This window comes from Onychostoma macrolepis, chromosome 16 (assembly GCF_012432095.1).
Source record: "Onychostoma macrolepis isolate SWU-2019 chromosome 16, ASM1243209v1, whole genome shotgun sequence".
Lineage (NCBI taxonomy): Eukaryota > Metazoa > Chordata > Actinopteri > Cypriniformes > Cyprinidae > Onychostoma > Onychostoma macrolepis.
Window position 1 is genome coordinate 9,451,786 of NC_081170.1, and position 19,236 is coordinate 9,471,021.

Below are 19,236 nucleotides of genomic sequence, written 5' to 3' on the forward strand. Positions count from 1 at the left end.
CTACAGTCAGTGATGATTTGGGCTGCCATGTCATCTGCTGGTGTTGGTCCACTGTGTTTTCTGAAGTCCACAGTCAACGCAGCCATCTACCAGGAAATTTTAGAGCACTTCATGCTTCCTTCTGTTGACAAGCTTTATGGAGATGCTGATTTCATTTTCCAGCAGGACTTGGCACCTGCCCACACTGCCAAAGGTACCAAAAGCTGGTTCAATGACCATAGTGTTACTGTGCTTGATTGGCCAGCAAACTCGCCTGACCTGAACCCCATAGAGAATCTGTGGGGTATTGTCAAGAAGGAAGATGAGAGACACCAGACCCAACAATGCAGATGAGCTGAAGGCCACTATCAGAGCAACCTGGGCTCTCATAACACCTGAGCAGTGCCACAGACTGATCGATTCCATGCCACGCCGCATTGCTGCAGTAATTCAGGCAAAGGAGCCCCAACTAAGTATTGAGTGCTGTACATGCTCATACTTTTCATTTTCATACTTTTCAGTTGGCCAAGATTTCTAAAAATCCTTTCTTTGTATTGGTCTTAAGTAATATTCTAATATTTTGAGATACTGATTTTTGACTTTCATGAGCTGTAAGCTCTAATCATCAAAATTAAAAGAAATAAACATTTGAAATATATCAGTCTGTGTGTAATGAATGAATATAATATACAATTTTCACTTTTTGAATGGAATTAGTGAAATAAATCAACTTTTTGATGATATTCTAATTATATGACCAGCACCTGTATATTCTATAAAGTAAGTTGTGTTAATATTGTATAGGGGTCCTTTGAATATTGTTTTAGATATTAGGGTGGCTTTTGAGTAAATAAAAACAAAAAAACATTGAGAACCACAAGATACAAAGGATGTTATTTGTATATTAATATCAGTGTAGCTATTATGTGCCAACTACTGTTGGTTGTATTTAGTCCTTCTTTCCTAAAGTGTAATTTTACTCAACCTGATAATGTTGATAACGTACCCTATTTACACTTTTATGACATTCCTTCCTGAACAGACACATGATTTATATTCAAAACACTTTTTCAAAATTTCAGTTGCAGCACAAGATAAATGGTGGTAAAAACATTTTATTCCAGAATGCATGCTTTTTCTTTCCTCAAAATGTATTTAATAATAAAATACAACCCCAAATATCCCAGAATCAGGGATTTTGAGTGTCAACAGTATGCAAAACAAAAACCTAAAACAACAATAAAAGGAAACTGAACAGCTCCTTTATAGAAGCCATATCTGTACATCCTGTTGGATTTCATAGCGATTTCTATGAAACACTTCAGAGCATCTTTGAAATCAACTTCTATGTTCCACGTTCTATCATATTTGCATTTCTAATTGACCCAGATGTTTTTGTTTCTCTTTCGATCTATCATCAGTAGTCTTTCAAAAGTGTTATTAATGACAATTATGATTATGCAAAAGAAATCATATATTGTTACTTCCTATCTGCTGTTGAAGATGCTCAAGAAGGCTCATAATGACTCATATGTTTTACAAAATTATATAACAAATAAGCTGCATGGATTTGACCAATCTCACAAACATCTATTTTACACACACACACAAAGAAATATATATTTTTAAAAGAGCAGATTGGTCTTTGAAAGAAGCAGTCCAAGACAATCTGACTCAAAGAGATGCTTGTATCCCTGTCAAACTAGTCTTCCTCCTCCTCCTCCTCCTCATCATCATCATCATCATCATCATCATCACCACCAAAAGACAGAAGGCTGTTGTTCTTCACCTTCACACCAGCTTTTGACTCTTTCTTCTCACCATCCTCACTTTTCTTCTTCTTGCTAGAGCTGGCAGTAATGCCTTTGAATTTATCAGAGGAGCGTTTGACAGGCTTCTTAAAGACGATCTTCCCATCCGGTGGAGGCTGTTCATCTGGAGAAAATGAAAGCATTTACTTTAATGAATGACTTTAACTCACAGACTACTACAAATCTACCTGCCATTCTTTGGTACAAGAAACATTTACATGTGTCAAAACTAAATCCGTCACTAACAGATTTAGAAATAGTATTAAATTTAAAAAGTCAGATATATAGTAAAATATTGTATATTTATAATATTAAAATAGGGATATAAAACACTAGTTCAATCTGTCAGTATAGTCTATACTACAGTTAGTCTACAATGGAAACAAACTCTTATTTCATAACTTTTGAGAACAGCAGTTTAAATATTCAAAATAAGTGCAATTTCACAGCAAGACCAGAAAGATTGCATAATTATCATCTTTTCATTGCTAGGCAAGTATTACCGAGTCCCTCACCAACCACATAGCAACAGTCACCAAATGTGCAGGACTAAAATATTTGATTAACTAAATACATATTAAGAAATATTTTAGTTTCATTAAGCTTTTTATTCATATTATTTGTAACATCTTTTAATATGAATAATGTACCAATGTTTATAGTATTAGATTTATGAAAGAACTATGTTATGACATGTTTAAATAATAAATATTGCATTTTTATTTATGGAATGTTAAATGTGCATCTTGAATTATTATTTTATGTAATTTAATTGCATTTTGAGTATTTTGGTCCACCATATAGGTCGATGAGAAGCTCAGAACTGCATGACAGATTTGGTTTGATCGCTATTTTTGGTCTCCGTTCATTACCTTTCTTTGAATCCTTTGTATCTTTTTTGATTTTCATAACCTCTTCAGCATTTAGATCTCCCTTTTTCAAGACCACGACCTGCGGCATCTCCTCCTCCCGATCACTGTCACCGCTGTCTTCATCCAACTGCGGCATCTGCTGCTTCTGCAAAAAACAACAGCATTTTATTTAGTATTCGATTCCCTACATTACAAATAAATGCATTAAAGGCTGTGTGTGAAAACCTAGTGAGCTGTCTACATAGACAACATCGTGTAGGCATTCGTTCAGCCAGGTAGCACTGTTTTACGCGGAGGCACGACCAATGTAACTAAAACACTTACTTTAGTCTCCACTGTCGGCCCTTCTTTAAAACCAACATCATTCTTGAATTTCTTCAAAAAAGATGGTTCGGCTGGCTTCACCCATGATACATTACTCTTTTTACTCATTGTGTTTCAGTAAATGCGCTTACAAACACTAAGCACTGAAGAACCAGGCGCGTAAAGTTTGCGTTCATGCAACCTCATCAATACGCGTCTGTAAACAACCAATCAGCGCTTTCTCTGTTTCATACATTGGGAGCTAAATGTTACTTGCTAACAATTCAAATTGCCAATGCCATTACAATTTATTTCCTCAAGAGGCGCTTGGTGGCTCAGAAAGCCACGTTCATATCATAAAGTTTTTTTTTTTTACCTTATTGGAAACATCTGCTCACTTGGAACGATGGATTTTAAATGTATGGATTTTAATAAGCTAAATGCCAAAAAAAAAAAATAAAAATAAATAAATAAATCTTAAGCCAAAATCACAAACGTAAAGCCTACAAATTATTCAGCACTGATGATAATTTCCACCCAAATAATTACTCTTTAACATTAGAAAGCAATTAAACTGAACACACATGGTAAATATTTAAAATACGACATTCTTATTTAAAGCAACAATGCAAACTCAAGTCCCGCCCATTTAATGACTGCCGTGTTTCATGCTGGTGACTGTCTCTCTCTCTACCTGTGTGATTTATTTCTGTGATGAACAGTAGGAAGTCAAGTTTCTTTATCATTTTATGTCTTAAAATGTAAACTATGGCGGTCAAATAATACTGGTATCACAGTCGAGTCAGTCGGACCGAGCTGGAATTATGTTGCCTGGCGTCTTTTATGCCTTAATGGCGGGGTTTCTGGCAGCTTTAGCATCATCTTCTGCTAAGTTGTCCCTGGGTGCTGATTATCTGAAAGATGTGTGCGAAACAGGGCTGAAGATCTGGACAGATGGACAGGAGAACACTGATGGAGTTGATACCACAGCTTGTGACTGGGTAAGAAATGTTGTGTGTGTGTGTGTGTGTGTGTGTGTGTATATATGAATATATATTTAAATGAACATGTGTCATTGTAATGAACATAATATCATTGGTTACAGTTACATATACCCCTGCGGCTGCTTTGTGGTGGTCTTCTGTTCACCTGCAATGCTGTGATGTGGACCTTCTTCGCCAAAGCCCTCAGGCACTCGTCTTCCTCTGCCCGAGCCACTGTGACCACCACTGCCTCAAATTTTATATCCTCTGTGAGTTTTTTCCCTCTCAAATTCCTTTGAGAAAGCAGTTATTTAATGGTTTAATATTGTCTTTTTTTCCAGGCTTTTCTTGGACATGTGATCTTTGGTGAAACTCATGCCACGCTGTGGTGGGTTGGCATCATTTTGACCCTGACAGGGCTTTACGTCTTGCATGGATCAACTTCTCAGGCTACACGGGAAAATGTGGATAAGAAATATGATTGACAGAAGAAAACAGGGAGCAACAATTCCTTATCCAGTGCCTGAACTGAAATCAGTCAAGTGAAAGGCTGTGAAAAAGCACTAAGCGCAAACAAGAATTATGCACAATTGTGTGATAGAATTATCTATGCTAAATTTATGGTTTTTCTGTCGTAGGATTGCTTTTGTAGTTAACTTATTTTGATGCATCTGTGAAAATAATGTGAGAAATTACACGATGCAAAGCCTTGAAATGTGTATGACTTCAAGCCTATAGTCATGCAGTGGACTTGCTCTATATCTTGCCTCAATCATGTGGGTACTTGCATACAAGTTTATAATAAATCAGTTTATACTCTTGTTTATTACTATGACTTGAAATATGTTTGTGACATATACATTTTTGCTGGATATTTGTCCAAATGCATCTGTAGATCTCAAATTTTGTTTCACCTCTCAACTTTCTCTGAAACATCTTTTTTCAATTCCAATTCTTCCAAAGTAAAACTTGAACTCGCACTCCAGTCAGAACAATGTAGTCAAACGGATGCACACACTGATAGCATATAAATGTTTTTGGTTATTAAATGACTATTGTGTGTCAAACCACTGACCTGGACTCTATTTTAAAGGGAAACCCAATCACAAAAGCAGCATCTATCAAGCACAGCAGGACATTATCATGTATTCTACTCAGAAATCACATCTGAAAGTTGACCTGGCACTAAGTTGGTGTATAATATCCCACCTGCAACCACACTTTTATTCAAACAACAATGGACTTGTAAAAACAGCACATTTATTTGAAGAACCTTAAATCGAAAGTGTGCAGCCATGGGGAACATCGGGTAATGGAAAGAATCCAGAACATAACAAATAATAATAATGTAGCCAGTAATGGAAAGATGCACAGTTATAAAATATTTTTAAAAAGGCCATAAATACAATAAAAAGAAAGAACAATACCACAGAATAATAAAATTGTAAAATATCAGTGAAATCCTGGGATGATACAGTAAGTCTTACATTTTGTAAGTCTTCTGCAAATTATGGAAAAGGCTCGAAAGGTCTACAAATGAGCACCATATGTTTATATTGTCAGATTCTGCACCTGAATTTGTGTATTCATTGGTTTGCAGCCATTTTATAGTGTTTCAATGCCAGGTGATTTAAAAAAAATAATAAAATTTTGTGATATATTATATATGTATTTCATACATATACACAACTATTTAACTGCGATGATGCATCTTTATAGTGTCCTATAGGAAAGAATTCACTTAGTTACTTAATACAGTATTATTAATATCCTAGGTCTTATAAAACATAGATACACCAAACTAAAAGACATCACTGCTCCAGGAACAGCTGGCATAATAAAGTACATGTTACGTGACACTGTCAGGAGCTCAATCTCTCTATGCACAGTATAAGTTTCTCTTTAGAAGAGCTAGCTGTATTTTTTGGTTTTAAATACTGCTTTAAGGCACTTTGGTACAGTACGTAAATGTTTTTTCCATAGGTTAAAAAAAAACAAGTCCAAATTCAAAATGTCCACAGTAGTCTCTTTGCAAGTCCAAGGCAGGAAATGTGCCATCTGAGTCTCAGGGTTTTTGATCTAATGAGGCTCCAAAGGAATCTCAATCACATCCTCCTCAATGATTTCACCCTGTGGGAACAAGGGAACAGGATCCAAAGTATCTTTCTGGCATGAAAGATCTGTGAAAGGGCTCAACCAGGCCATAGAAAGAGGCCCTCCGAACGCTGACTTCATAGCTTCCCAGGTTGGAGTCTTCTCCCATGTAGGGTCTTCACGCTTCATCTTTTCAATGCCCTGAAAAAAAGAAAAACAGCACCGCTGTGATTGTTGAAAAAGATGTGAAATAATAGACTCCATAAATAGATGGAAAACAACATCCATATTGGCAAAAAAAGAACAAATTCCACTGATTGAACTGAAAAGGAAAGCAAATGGTTACCATGCTAAAAAAAAGAAGCATGAGGAGCGTTTCATTATAGGCCTACTCATGCACCTGCGTGCTTCTGGTGTTTAATCTTTAATATGAAATAACCCAACTGGAAGAAATGGTTCGACTTTCACTTTATGGCACAAATTAAAAACACATGGAGCATGCAGCATGCCTTCACATTCCAAATGAGGTAAAGGAAAAGAAAAACAGACCATTTTAAATAGCATGCATTGTGTCGAATGATCAAATGTGTCTTTATACCGGTAGCAATCAAAGCTTACCTCCATCTCACACCAATCAAACAGGGACATCAGCCTAATTTAATACTAAATATAATTAGTTGCTTTTTCATTCATTTTAATTCCCAAAAAAACCAAAGATTTGATATTTCTGAGCAAGGGAACTACTCATTAAACAACACAAAAGAATAAAAAAGGAGAAAACTAGGTTAGTGTCAAAGACAGACAGGAAGTGGACAGGAAGACAGAGACCAAGCAAATTTGAAAACATTTGGACCTCTTGAGAGATTGCAAAGTGAATGGCATTTTAGCTGCTGATTTTCATGTGATTAGACCGGATTCACATATGGTTGTGCATTTAGGAAATCCACTGTCAGACACTTTGACACATTGTCACATAAAGCACTAATGACCGAGTATTCAGGTTTTTAATTATTTACCATTTGTCAAAGAAGAACAGAATGATTGTCTTTTTCATACACACTTAAAAGTTCAAGCACATATCATCCGTTCATCATAACAAAAATGTATATTAATAAAATGTAAAATGCAATTAACCAAAACAATGGCAACAATGGTAAATCAATTAAGTTTTCAAAAACATACAATTATTTTTAAGCCCGTTCCTTTCTTAAACATTTCTGCAAACCAAGTTTATGGAAACATACCAAGTAAATCAGCTCTAAAAAAAAAAGTACAGAGTGTATATTGAGTATAGGAAGTAAATCTGATAGGGCAGCTGAGTAACATCAGTACTGTTATCACTCAAAATCTTATGTGTAACAGCAAATGTACTCATAATATCTCGAAACACATTCTTTACATTTATAAAGTCATTATCATTTAAATGGAATTATTTTCAGGGGTGTAGAAATGAGCTGACAATGCACTGATTATGGCATTTAATACTAGATCAATTCTGTTCTACAATACTTGTGAATGTAAAAACTAGTGTATCGCTTTATCAATATTTGTAGTTACATTTATGTTTTATGTTTCTGCATCATTTAGTATAGAATCACTTGAATCCAAGCTTTGTCAGACCATATTTATACCCCTGTTAAACTTCCTATATTGTTTATATACTTTTTATATTTTGTATACAGCCAGTGTCAATAATGTTAAGGCCCGTTCACACCAAGAACGATAAATATAACGATAACTCTAACTATATGTCCTTAACAGCAGCTCTGTTTTTATAAGTGCTTATAAATGCTCGAGCATGCTGAGCATTTATGAAATGCTCTGATTCTGATTGGCCGTCACTGTTTTTAATAATTCATGAGCTGGAAAACAATTGTTCCGAGAGTGATTCCAATGATATTGTTCCTCAGTGTCATTATTGTTATAAAGTAGATGTAATGTGGACTTCAATATTCTCACAGAATGATTTATAGTTATCATTACAGTTATCATCCTTGGTAAAAACCGCCGTTAAACGTTTCTTTTATCTGTCAGCATAATAAACCATTTTATTGAATGGTTGTCAGTGCTCTTACATTGTTAACCAGGAAAGGGCAGGAGTATTATACTGTAGCTAGGTATAAAAAAAATAACATATTGTTTAAAAGTACCTTCAGAAAGTAGGTTATCATTGTGGACAGTCTGGCAAGATTACAATAGTGATTATATTAGCATAAATTGGCTTCTATTATCTGCGCAACATTCATCTTCATTTCAGTGTAGCTAGGCAGAGATGCTTGAGATTATGACATGATAAAGCATCCACTTTCTGTCCTGAATTAAAATAAATAGAGGCAAGGATAATTGGATATGCAATGATTTGTTCCCTGAAAAAAAAATAAATAAATAAAGATGATGACGGTGATTTAGTCTCAATGCTAAATGCTTCGTTGATTACAAACAAATGAAAAGATGCTGTTTATAAGGGCAGTCCAAGTGCACTCGAGTCTCTAGCTTAAAGCTTCCTGAGCTCAGACCACATACTGGTAGGGGTCAGCTTTCCCGTGGTCAGGTGTGGAAAACGGGCTAAACCATGCTATCGAGAAGGGGTGTCCGAATACCGCCTTCATGTTCATCCATTTTGTTTTTTTAGCCCATCTTCTCTCTTCCTTTTTCAACTGCTCTATGCCCTAAAAACAAGAGATAACCGAGACTTCAGAGTATGTGTGAATATTACGAAACAATAGAGGAAAAGAACAACTGACCCATTCCATAAAACAAAGAAGTTCATCCAAATGTTTATTTTAAATCAGTTTGTATAGTGATTTTCACAGTGAACAGTCATGTCACTATGGTTATGCTCGTAATATAATACTAGCATACTGCTTAGTCCATTCAGTGCAGTATACACTACATACTGCCCACTTATTTTTATAAAAAGATTGTGGAGTATAATGTATTATATAACGGTATGCATCTCAAACAGTAATGCGCTAAAATGGTACTGTAACCGTTATTTAACAGATAACTATTTTTTAGCATTTATAATCCAGTTGTATGTAAAAATGTCTCGACTCAATATTCCAATCAAATAAGGATTCAAGAAAGAGAGGTGATATTGGTTCAGGTTTATTCATCATACTGGAAGAATACGTAAAACTGAAAGCATTTTATTTTGTGATGATGTGTCTCATCCAGTATTCATCTTATTTTCAACACAATTTTACCAAAGGTTTTCTAAAAATATACATTAAATTAAAAAAAAGTATTTTTCAAATTTAACACATTGAACTGTGGGACATTTGCATACAGAATACAATATACACTACCTTCAAAAGTTTGGGGTCAGTAAAATGTTATAATGTTTTTGAAAGAAGACTCTTATGCTCACTGAGGCTGCATTTATTTGATCAAAAATACAGTAAAACAGTAATATAGTGAAATATTACTACAACTTAAAAGCGGTTTTCTATTTTAATATATATTTAAAATGAAATTTATTTTTACTCCAAACTTCAGTATCACATGATCTTTAAGAAATCATTCTAATATGCTGATTTAGTGCTCAATTAGCATTTCTTCTTATTATCAATGCTGAAAACTGCTGAGCTGCTTAATATTTTTGAGGATTAATTTCCTCTGAACAAATTTCTGGCTGCATCTATAGAACAGGAATATGTGTGGATTGTGTTGCCAGGTCAGCTGTTAAAAGTTCACAAGACCATGTGTTATGCAAGTACCTTGACCAAAGCACTGGATAGTTTGGACTCATATGTCAAGTATCACCAATTTACAGCATATTTTAATAATAACAAGGTATGGTATGTGGCAAAAAAACAGAATGGATGTATGCAACTATTATTTAATGCACAGTTATACTTGTTGCATATGTGTTACATTTCACTTCAAGCACGATAGCATTTTTTGGTCAAACTGTCCACACGCATCAACCTAAAAATAACAACATCAGACCACAAGCACTACCTCCACCACGTTCGCCGACTGCTGAAAGAAAGCAATCTCTTACCGTCTCATCTGTGCAGATTGAATGGATTTGGGTGCCAAACATCACAGAGGTGAAGATGAGGAAGAGGAGGCCCTCAAAGCACAGGAGGATGAGGAGGATGACAGTGGCTGGAGGGGAGAAGGTACTGCACTCTGGGGTCAGGAGGGGAGAGGGAACACATACAGCCTTAACACACAAAGAACTATACAATATACTAACACAACTATAAAATCCAAGGTTCATTTTGTCTATGTACAGTCATGGCCAAATATATCGGCCCCTTGGTAAATATGATCAAAGAAGGCTGTGAAAATGTATCTGCATTGTTAATCCTTTTGATCTTTTATTTAAAAAAGTAACAAAAATCTAACCTTTCATTGGATAATAAGAATTTAAAATGGGGGGAAATATCATTATGAAATAAATGTTTTTCTCTAATACACATTGGCCACAATTAACGGCACACTTTTATTCAATACTTTTTGAAACCTCCATTTGCCAGTTTAACAGCTCTAAATTTTCTCCTATAATGCTTGATGAGGTTAGAGAACACCTGACAAGAGATCAGAGACCATTCCTTCATCCAGAATCACTCCAGACCCTTTAGATTCCCAGCTCCATGTTGGTGCTTCTTCTCTTCAGTTCACTCATTTTCTATAGGGTTCATGTCATAGGACTGGAATGGCCAGCAGAAGCTTGGTTTTGTGCTCAGTGACCCATTTTTGTGTTGTTTTTGAGGTTTGTGTTTGGATTATTGTACGGTTGGAAGATCCAAACATGGCCCATTATAAGATTTCTAACAGAGTCAGTCACTTATTGTTTTTTTTTATCTGTTGGTATTTGATAGAATCCATAATGCCGTGTGTCTAAACAAGATGTCCAGGACCTCCAGCAGAAATATAGGCCCACAACATCAAAAATACAGCAGTATATTTCATTGTACACATGGGGTACTTTTTATCCCTGTGTTCACCAAACCCATCTTGAGTGTTTGATGCTAAAAAGCTCATTTTTTAAGTTTCATCTGACCATAGAAGTCAGTCCCATTTGAAGTTCCAGTCGTGTCTGATAACTGAATATGCTGGAGTTTGTTTTTGGATGAGCTCGGAGAATTTTTCTTGAAACCCTCCCAAACAACATGTGGTGATGTAGGTGCTGTTTGGCAATTTTTTTTAAGGTTTTCTGACCCCGAGACTCAACTATTTCCTGCAATTCTCCAGCTGTGGTCCTTGGAGAGTCTTTAGCCACTCAAACTCTCCTTCTCACCGTGCATTAGGACGATACAGACACAAGTGCTCTTCCAGGCAGTTTCGTAATATTTTAAGTTGATTGGAAATTCGTAATTATTGCCCTGATGGTGGAAATGGGGATTTTCACTGCTCTAGCTCTTTTCTTAAAGCCACTTCACTAATTTGTGAAGCTCAATTATCTTTTGCTGCACATCAGAAATATATTCTTTGGTTTTTCTCATTGTGATGGATGAATTTGGGAATTTGGGCTTTGTTTTCCCTCCTATTTATATGTCTGTGAAACAGGAAGCCATGGATGGATAATTTCATGTTCATAGTCACCCTGGCATGCTCAAAATTGTGAATATGAATGGGAATATACTTCAGATATATTTTACTCATAAGAATTTCTAAGGGTGCCAATAATTGTGTCCAACGTGTATTTGAGTAAAACATTTATTTCATAATGATACCCACCCTCCCCCCATTTTAAATTCTTATTATCCAATGAAAGGTTATATTTTTGTGAATTTTTTTAAATAAAAGGTCAAAATAATTTTCTTTGATCATATTTACCAAGGGTGCCAATATTTTTGGCCATGACTGTATAATTATTTGTAACAAGGAGAAAAATAAAAAAGAGGGTTTGTGTGTATGAATATCTGGCAACACATCTGTATGTGTAAGTGCAAACTGGTACACAACAGGCTTGGAAAAGCGTTGAAACACATCAGCACATGGGTTAAGAGGTTTGATCATTTCACCAAGCTTGGTTAGCAATATACTAGTGACCTGTTTTTTTTTTTTGGATTGCATTTATATGCTACTGTTCAATGCTTGGGGCCAGTAAGATTTTGCTTCATATTTATGAAATAAGTCTTATAATCAGCAAGATTGTATTAATATGATCAAAAATACAATCAAACAGTTGACGGTAGCCATTGACTTCTATTGTATGGAAAAAAAAATACTATGGAAGTCAATGGCTACCGTCAACTGTTTGTTTACAAGCATTATTCAAAATATCTTTTATGTTCAACAGAAGAAAGAAACTCATACAGGTTTGGGACAACTTGAGGGTAAGTAAAAGCATTTCAATTTTTGGGTGACTAAATCTATTTTGATTTTTGTTTCTGACTAAAACTATAAACTTCTTTCTTTAAAAAAATCTTACTAGCCCCAAACTTTAGAATGGTTGTGGTGATGAAATGCATTCCAACACAGGTTTTTCTCTTCTAAATAACCAGCCAAAAGCTCTTTGAGTATATTTGCCAGCAGCAAACACGGGTTGAAAAACTTTTGCAAAGCTGAATAAAATTTCATATAAAAGTATCACTAGAGCTGTGGTAGGGAGATAAGAATGTTCTCCAACAGCTCGAGCTGTGGCGCTCATCTGAACAATGCGTGTTTGAATCTGCTTCTCCTTCTTCATCACCGGTCCACTTTTTGTACTAATAAAAGGGACATTATATTACATTTACATAATAGCCTACCGTGTATCCATCATAAAAAAAAGTGTATAGCAGCAATTTTCCCACACACATTAACCTCCACATGGGCACAGACAGTGGTCTAAGTTTATGATACTTTTATGGTGCTTTTGCATGGTTTTTAGTAGGGGTGTCCCCGACTAAGGATTTTCATAGTCGAATCGGAATTTTCGAATCATGCCGATAGTCGACTGATAGTCGAATCATATATTTGGGGGCGGGGCAAAATACATTACCAAGAGTCAAGTCTGACATTCGACAGTCATAAATACACAGGGAAAATGTGTAACGGACGCCTCGCAGGGGGTAAATATAATAATGTTTTATGTTTTGATTAAAAGATAGTTAACATTAAACGTCAGCGAAACCCTTAAGAATTCACAACATTTTTTTTTTTCAATAGTACTCTCATTATAACGTTAACTATATGATCGTAGTTATAACGTTCTGCATTTCTGTTTTGAGCTGCGCGCGCTGAAGATGACCAGTAGAATGAAGTATATGATAGCAGGTTATTAATCAATGGAATTTAACTCATTTATCTCACATAGAATATGCTTCGTTATTTATATAACATAACGTTAATATTACCACTTATAGGCTATCTGCACAAAACGCCCCGAATGCACATGAACGCGTCTGCGCGGCTCTGAATGAACTCCTTTTGTGGGCGCGTTCTTCACTCAATAACATGCAGAAACACAACTAAACACTAAAAAAAAAAAATCACAGCGTTTTATTATAATAGTCATACAATAGTCTCATTATAATGACAGTGCCAGTCATAGTTATTAATATTCTGCATTGTTGTTCTGCTCGCACCGCGCGCTGAAGAGATTATCACCGTATGCATGATGAAGCGCTTTACTGCAGCGACTCAATCAAATGCATCTTATACGAGATGAATAATATATACGCGATATAAAGAAACCGACTGAAACGTTTTGAAATCACTTCTTGTACCCTACCTGATTGGGAAAAAAAATGAAGTCTTCCACTCTGCCTGTGTCAATTTGAGTCTTGTTAAAGATTTAAATCCCTGCCGCCAAGATGCTCCTCTGTCGGTGACTGATTAGAAAGCGAAACTTTAATCTATAGGGGAAATTGGATTTATTCAGGCACGTTAAAATATTTATTTAAAGCTTCTTTCTTTTAAGATTCTTATTTACAGCATTATCATAATAGGCTGTATATTAACTTATTGGGAGAAAACCGATAGTTCGATGTGAAATCAGACACTGAACACCCCTGTATAGCCAAAATGGTATGATCATAACACCCCTCGAATATTCGACTGAGAGATTGGGAGTCGAATCAGGCTCCTCGAATCGAAGCATCGAATCGTCGACTATTCGGGGACACCCCTAGTTTTTAGAGATTAAAATAGTTACATTGAATTTTATATTTTATATTTTATTTTATTTTTTCCATTTGATTACAATGTACTGGAAAGAAATACACGTTTGAAACGAGGCTCAGGAAAATTACAGAGTTTACATCTTTGGGTTGCTTTAAGAAGTACTTATCCGTTTTTGCAAAGGTTGGAATGCTTTTTCCAGTACATAACTTTCTAAATTGCATGCCTGCCATCTGACCCTGACATCTAGAGGTCACTGGGGTCAAGTTATCAGTCTTTCTAACAATAAGTTGCTTTTCTTACTTACTTGTCCAGTCATCTTCAAAGCAGTAGAGAAAATGAAAGACCACCATGACCAAGGCATGCAGAGAGATCAGAGAAATGTACATCTGAAAAACACACCAGCACCAGCATTAGATTTTTGTTAGTGTTGGTTTCAAATAACCAGAATGAAATAAAACATACAATTAAATCCCTAGTGAAAACATTACAATCAATTTAATATTAATGATGCTTTCAAATTCAGAAGGAAGTTAATTGAACTTTTATCAGCAAGTCCAGAACTAGTTGAATTAAAATGCAACGCTTACGACGTGTGGCTAACACAACTGTCTGTGGTATTTTTAGAAGTGCGCATGATGAGCCGTTTTAATACTTACTGTGAAAAGCACAAAGTACTTCTGGTTATTTTCCCCGACACAATTGTTTACCCAAGGGCAATGATGATCCATCTTCCGTATACAGCGCTTACAAACACTAAAACGAGTTTGAAAAGAGAGGTGGAGAAAAGAAGAGATGAAAAAGTCACCTTAACACTTCCAAACAACTCAAAGACTGTAACTTAAACAATGGTTTAAAGAATATTCAAAAATATTCAGCTTCATGTACAGGGCTTGGAGAAAATAACGTGAACACTTGGGTTAATATCATTTGTGTAGGCTACAATGAAAACATTGCTATTATCTTTTATTTATCCTTTTTGTTGTCATATGCATATCAGTGTTGTATGAATTGTGTTCAGTTCAAGCCGTGGGTGAAATGGTAGACAAATCATAAGAGCCTGTTTAGCAGGAGCTTCTGTAAATTTATCAGCCCAATTGTTTGGTGTTTTATAGTGCTGTTTGGTTTTCCAGTCTTTATGATCATGACCGCATACATAAAGCATGGGAAGACTTCATAACGAAGAAAAATAATGGGCGGAACCCGAAAGTGAATAATAGAGACTGCCAAACACTAAGGAGGATCCTGTCCAAACAACATAGACCAACTGCCACAAAGTGACAGCAAACCTCAATAGACTACACAAAGCCAGCATCTATGAAAGAGTTGCAACTGCTAAAACTTTAATCACAGACACAAATGCTAAAATCAGAAAAAAAATTATGTCATTTATAACAAAACTTGGACAGCTGGAACGCCCTGGCCAGCTCAATCACCCAACTCGAATATTATCAAACCACTGTGGGAAGTTTTGGAGATGCAGATTCCTTCCTTCAACAACTCTGAAACAACTGGTAGATGATGACAATCCAATGGAGACTATTCTGAAGTTGTACAAATTTATTCTAAGAAGGTTGGGAACTGCATTAAAGGCAAATGGTGGTAAAACACCATAATAATGAAATATTGCCTATTCCTTAGGTGTTCACATTATTTTGTGCAACCCCTGTATATACACACACACTAACTCAGAATGACTATGTTGTAAGGAATGTGCAAATGGTAATAAATAAATAGAACAGAATAGAATCTAAAATGATCTCAATGCAGAAAAAAAAAAAAAAAACATGGACAGTAATATAACCATGATGAATAGCGCTGCTATCGTTACGCATCTACGTCTCCATATGCTCCTGTCTCACCTGCAGTGGTGAGCTCTATCCGGCTTAATACTGCAGCACTTGGGACATTTGTAAACCACCTGGCCTGGCTTCAGCTGCAAGCTCTCGATGTACTCCTTTGTGGCATTGCCCTTTGGCACGGCTCCCTAAGAAAGCAGCAGGCAACTTCAGCAACATTTTAATAGCAGTATGGGAAGCATTTATGACACTTTGCTGAAGATTTAGGGAAGAGTGGCGGAAAAAAATAACACTATTTTGCAAGCAAGCTACAGTGATGACACTTATGCCCAATATGTGTGTGTGTGTGTGTGTGTGTGTGTAAAACACATATATGCAATATTTATAATTATATAATATTATTATTTTTATGTGAGATATAGTAAGTAAGTATAGTAAGCAAGCAATACAATTCCCCTCATATACTGGTAGAAATCCCTCATAATGGGGGCAATCATCTCCCCTACCCAGTAGAAACCACGAAAGCATTGCTTATTACAGGTAAAAACCCACCGGGTCAGTGCACATGGCTCTGAAATGAGACGCCAAGGCGAGGAAGGCCAGGCTGTTGAAGAGGGTGCCATTCACCAGGCTGTAGGTGAGGTTCTTCGATGGAATCAGCATGACGAACAGCACGACACACTCAGCAAAGACGATGAGAAGCCAGGTTATGACCGCACAAACGATGCCGCAGGCATCTTTGATGAACCACATGTTGTTCTGTTGCTCATGACAGGGAGGAAGACATTGTACAGGCTGCAGGCCACTGGCCTGCCTCTCGACGTCCCTGAAACGCGGCACTGGACTTCTCATGCTACCACAGAGATGCCATCCTGTCAAACAAAGATGGATAAAACTACCTCATTACATCACAAAAGGTAGTGCACAGTCTATTTTGAGTTCACATAAAACCATGGTAAGCAGAATAAAGTATGGATTTAGTATTTAGACAGTGGTTCTCAAGCAAGGAGCTTTAAAAATTCCAAAGAAAATGTCATTTTTATTTAAGAACCAGAATAAAATTATAATACTAAAAAAAAACAGAAAAGTCATGTAAATAAATCTGACCCTGGACCACAAACCCAGTCTTAAGTCGCTGGGGTATATTTGTAGCAATAGCCAAAAATACATTGTATGGGTCAAAATTATAGATTTTTATTTTTACGCCAAAAATCATTAGGATATTAAGTAAAGATCATGTTCCATGAAGATATTTTGTAAATGTATTACTGTAAATATATCAAAACATAATTTTTGATAAGTAATATGCATTGCTAAGGACTTCATTTGGACAACTTTAAAGGTGATTTTCTCAATATTTAGATTTTTTTGCACCCTCAGATTCCAGATTTTCAAATAGTTGTATATCGGCCAAATATTGTCCGATCCTAACAACCCATACATCAGTGGAAAGCTTATTTATTCTGCTTTCAGATGATGTATAAATCTCAATTTTTAAAAATTTACCCTTATGACTGGTTAGGTTTTGTGGTCCAGGGTCACAAATAGGTGTAAAAGTGTAAACTGTGGGGGCCTTAGAGTCAAAAATGTTGAGAACCACTGGTTTAGTAGACAGAGAAGGTCATATTTAGCGGATGCAGCAGTATGGAAGCTGCGGTCTGACAAGTAAGTCACTTGAGCAGAACCAACAATGTCACTAGAGGACACACTGTAGTTTTCACTGTTTTTTTGTTTTTGTTTTGTTTTTTGCTTTATGGCCCACAAATCAATACTACATCCAACTTTTATGCCTACTAATGGCATTCCTGTCTACTTGGGTCCATAATGAGAAAAGTCATGCATTGTTCAAGAGTGCCAGACATTATTTAGCAGTAACATTATGCGTTTCAAAATGTGTAAAAAATTATTTACTTCACCAAACAGCCCAAAATCTGGTTTGTAAAGTCAAAGCAGCAAAAACAGTACATAATATCACAATGGCGTGAATTTGACTGTGCCAAGATATCATCAATAACACACACAACATCCAAGCGTACCGTTTATCATATTATTACATCTCATGAAATAGAAAGTGCATTGCATAACAGTTCACAATAACGCGATTTTGACTGAATAACACTGAATTCAATAAGCCAGCTGTGTATAGAAACCTGCGCTACCTGACCATGGCGATACTCACATATTTGGCGACACTGGTGCTCCTCGCGTTTGCTCGCCCACTCAAGGCCGAGAAGATCCAATAATGCATGGATCACGCTAGCAGGGGAACATGTCTGAGATTAGTGTTTTTTTTAAAAAAATTGTGGTTTACCCGATTATTGCACGGGGGCTGGTGAAATGCTGCATTTTTGTGCGGAGCCAGCTCCTCCCTTCACTGGAGAAACTGATAGCCACACCTCCCTTTCACTAGAGGCGCAACCGGATCACGATCCGAAATGGAAACCACTTCTAGAAAATGAAGCGTTGGATTGCTAGGCGTTGCCTGGGAGACTGAAACTTGAGGTCTTTTATTTGGGGGAGCTTGGAGGCTCAGACAGCCCAATATCCCATTGAGCCGCATTCAAATCTCAGGGTGTTTTTATACTATTGGATATATTTTGTAGTATTAAAAGTATAATCATTTAAAACTGCTACTACATAAGAATTCGAATCTGGTACAATAATGAATGTCAGCACGAAAGCGTCTTGTAAAATGTCTTTTAAATATAACCCTTCCAGAAATCACAAACGACTGTGATTGGTTCGTCCTTCTTGCGCAGAGAAAAGTAAACAGATACCTCGTGATATGGTTGTATACCTGGCACTTGTGGACACTGAGAAAACTTTAATAGTGATTGCTTTCAAAATAAAATAAAATAAAATAAAATAAATTTCAGATTTAAGAATTGATAGATAGATAGATAGATAGATAGATAGATAGATAGATAGATAGATAGATAGATAGATAGATAGATAGATAGATAGATAGATTTATTATCATTATTATCATTATTAATATTAATGATGATGATACTAATAGCATGCATAATAACAATAGCATATTATAAAGAATAAGTATTATAATAAGTGTGTTTTCTTGCATAAAATCATAGATAGATAGATAGATAGATAGATAGATATTACTACTATCTATCTATAGTATTGTTATTATTAATATTACAAACATATTTAACATATAGTCTTTACAAACACATGAATAACAATTTGTTTCTCTTAATTAAAAATATGTATTTCAAAATGAGTTAAAATGGTTAACCCTGTTATATAATTTTATCTCGTTTAATTTTATGACTCAGTATCGGTTGCACTGTCTGCTACTGAAATCAATGTGTGC

The 19,236-nt window shown here is 35.8% G+C and overlaps 3 protein-coding genes across 4 annotated transcripts; 1 reads left to right on the plus strand and 2 right to left on the minus strand.

Annotated features, from left to right (window-relative positions):
• Positions 1-1,074: 1,074 nt before the first annotated feature.
• On the minus strand, positions 1,075-3,200 carry kiaa1143 (KIAA1143 ortholog). The gene is made up of 3 exons (XM_058747009.1): positions 2,987-3,200; positions 2,663-2,807; positions 1,075-1,914 (listed from the first exon to the last, which is right to left on the minus strand). The coding sequence occupies exons 1-3, from the start codon at positions 3,092-3,094 to the stop codon at positions 1,682-1,684; spliced, it is 486 nt and encodes a 161-aa protein (XP_058602992.1). The 5' UTR covers positions 3,095-3,200; the 3' UTR covers positions 1,075-1,681.
• A 420-nt stretch (positions 3,201-3,620) lies between these two features.
• Positions 3,621-4,774, plus strand: tmem42a (transmembrane protein 42a). Its single transcript, XM_058747838.1, has 3 exons — positions 3,621-3,966; positions 4,071-4,217; positions 4,290-4,774. The coding sequence occupies exons 1-3, from the start codon at positions 3,790-3,792 to the stop codon at positions 4,431-4,433; spliced, it is 468 nt and encodes a 155-aa protein (XP_058603821.1). The 5' UTR covers positions 3,621-3,789; the 3' UTR covers positions 4,434-4,774.
• Positions 4,775-5,188: 414 nt separating this feature from the next.
• Positions 5,189-18,335, minus strand: zdhhc3a (zinc finger DHHC-type palmitoyltransferase 3a). Of its 2 annotated transcripts, none has more exons than XM_058747835.1 (7): positions 18,082-18,332; positions 16,455-16,774; positions 15,966-16,090; positions 14,763-14,859; positions 14,411-14,492; positions 10,049-10,179; positions 5,189-6,243 (listed from the first exon to the last, which is right to left on the minus strand). In XM_058747835.1, exons 2-7 carry the CDS (start codon positions 16,752-16,754, stop codon positions 6,028-6,030), a joined length of 951 nt encoding a protein of 316 aa, XP_058603818.1. In that variant the 5' UTR covers positions 16,755-16,774; positions 18,082-18,332; the 3' UTR covers positions 5,189-6,027. The 2 variants fall into 2 exon arrangements, with proteins under 2 accessions (XP_058603818.1, XP_058603819.1); XM_058747836.1 differs by lacking the exon at positions 5,189-6,243 and adding an exon at positions 6,250-8,711 and having other exon boundaries at positions 18,082-18,335.
• Positions 18,336-19,236: the final 901 nt, after the last annotated feature.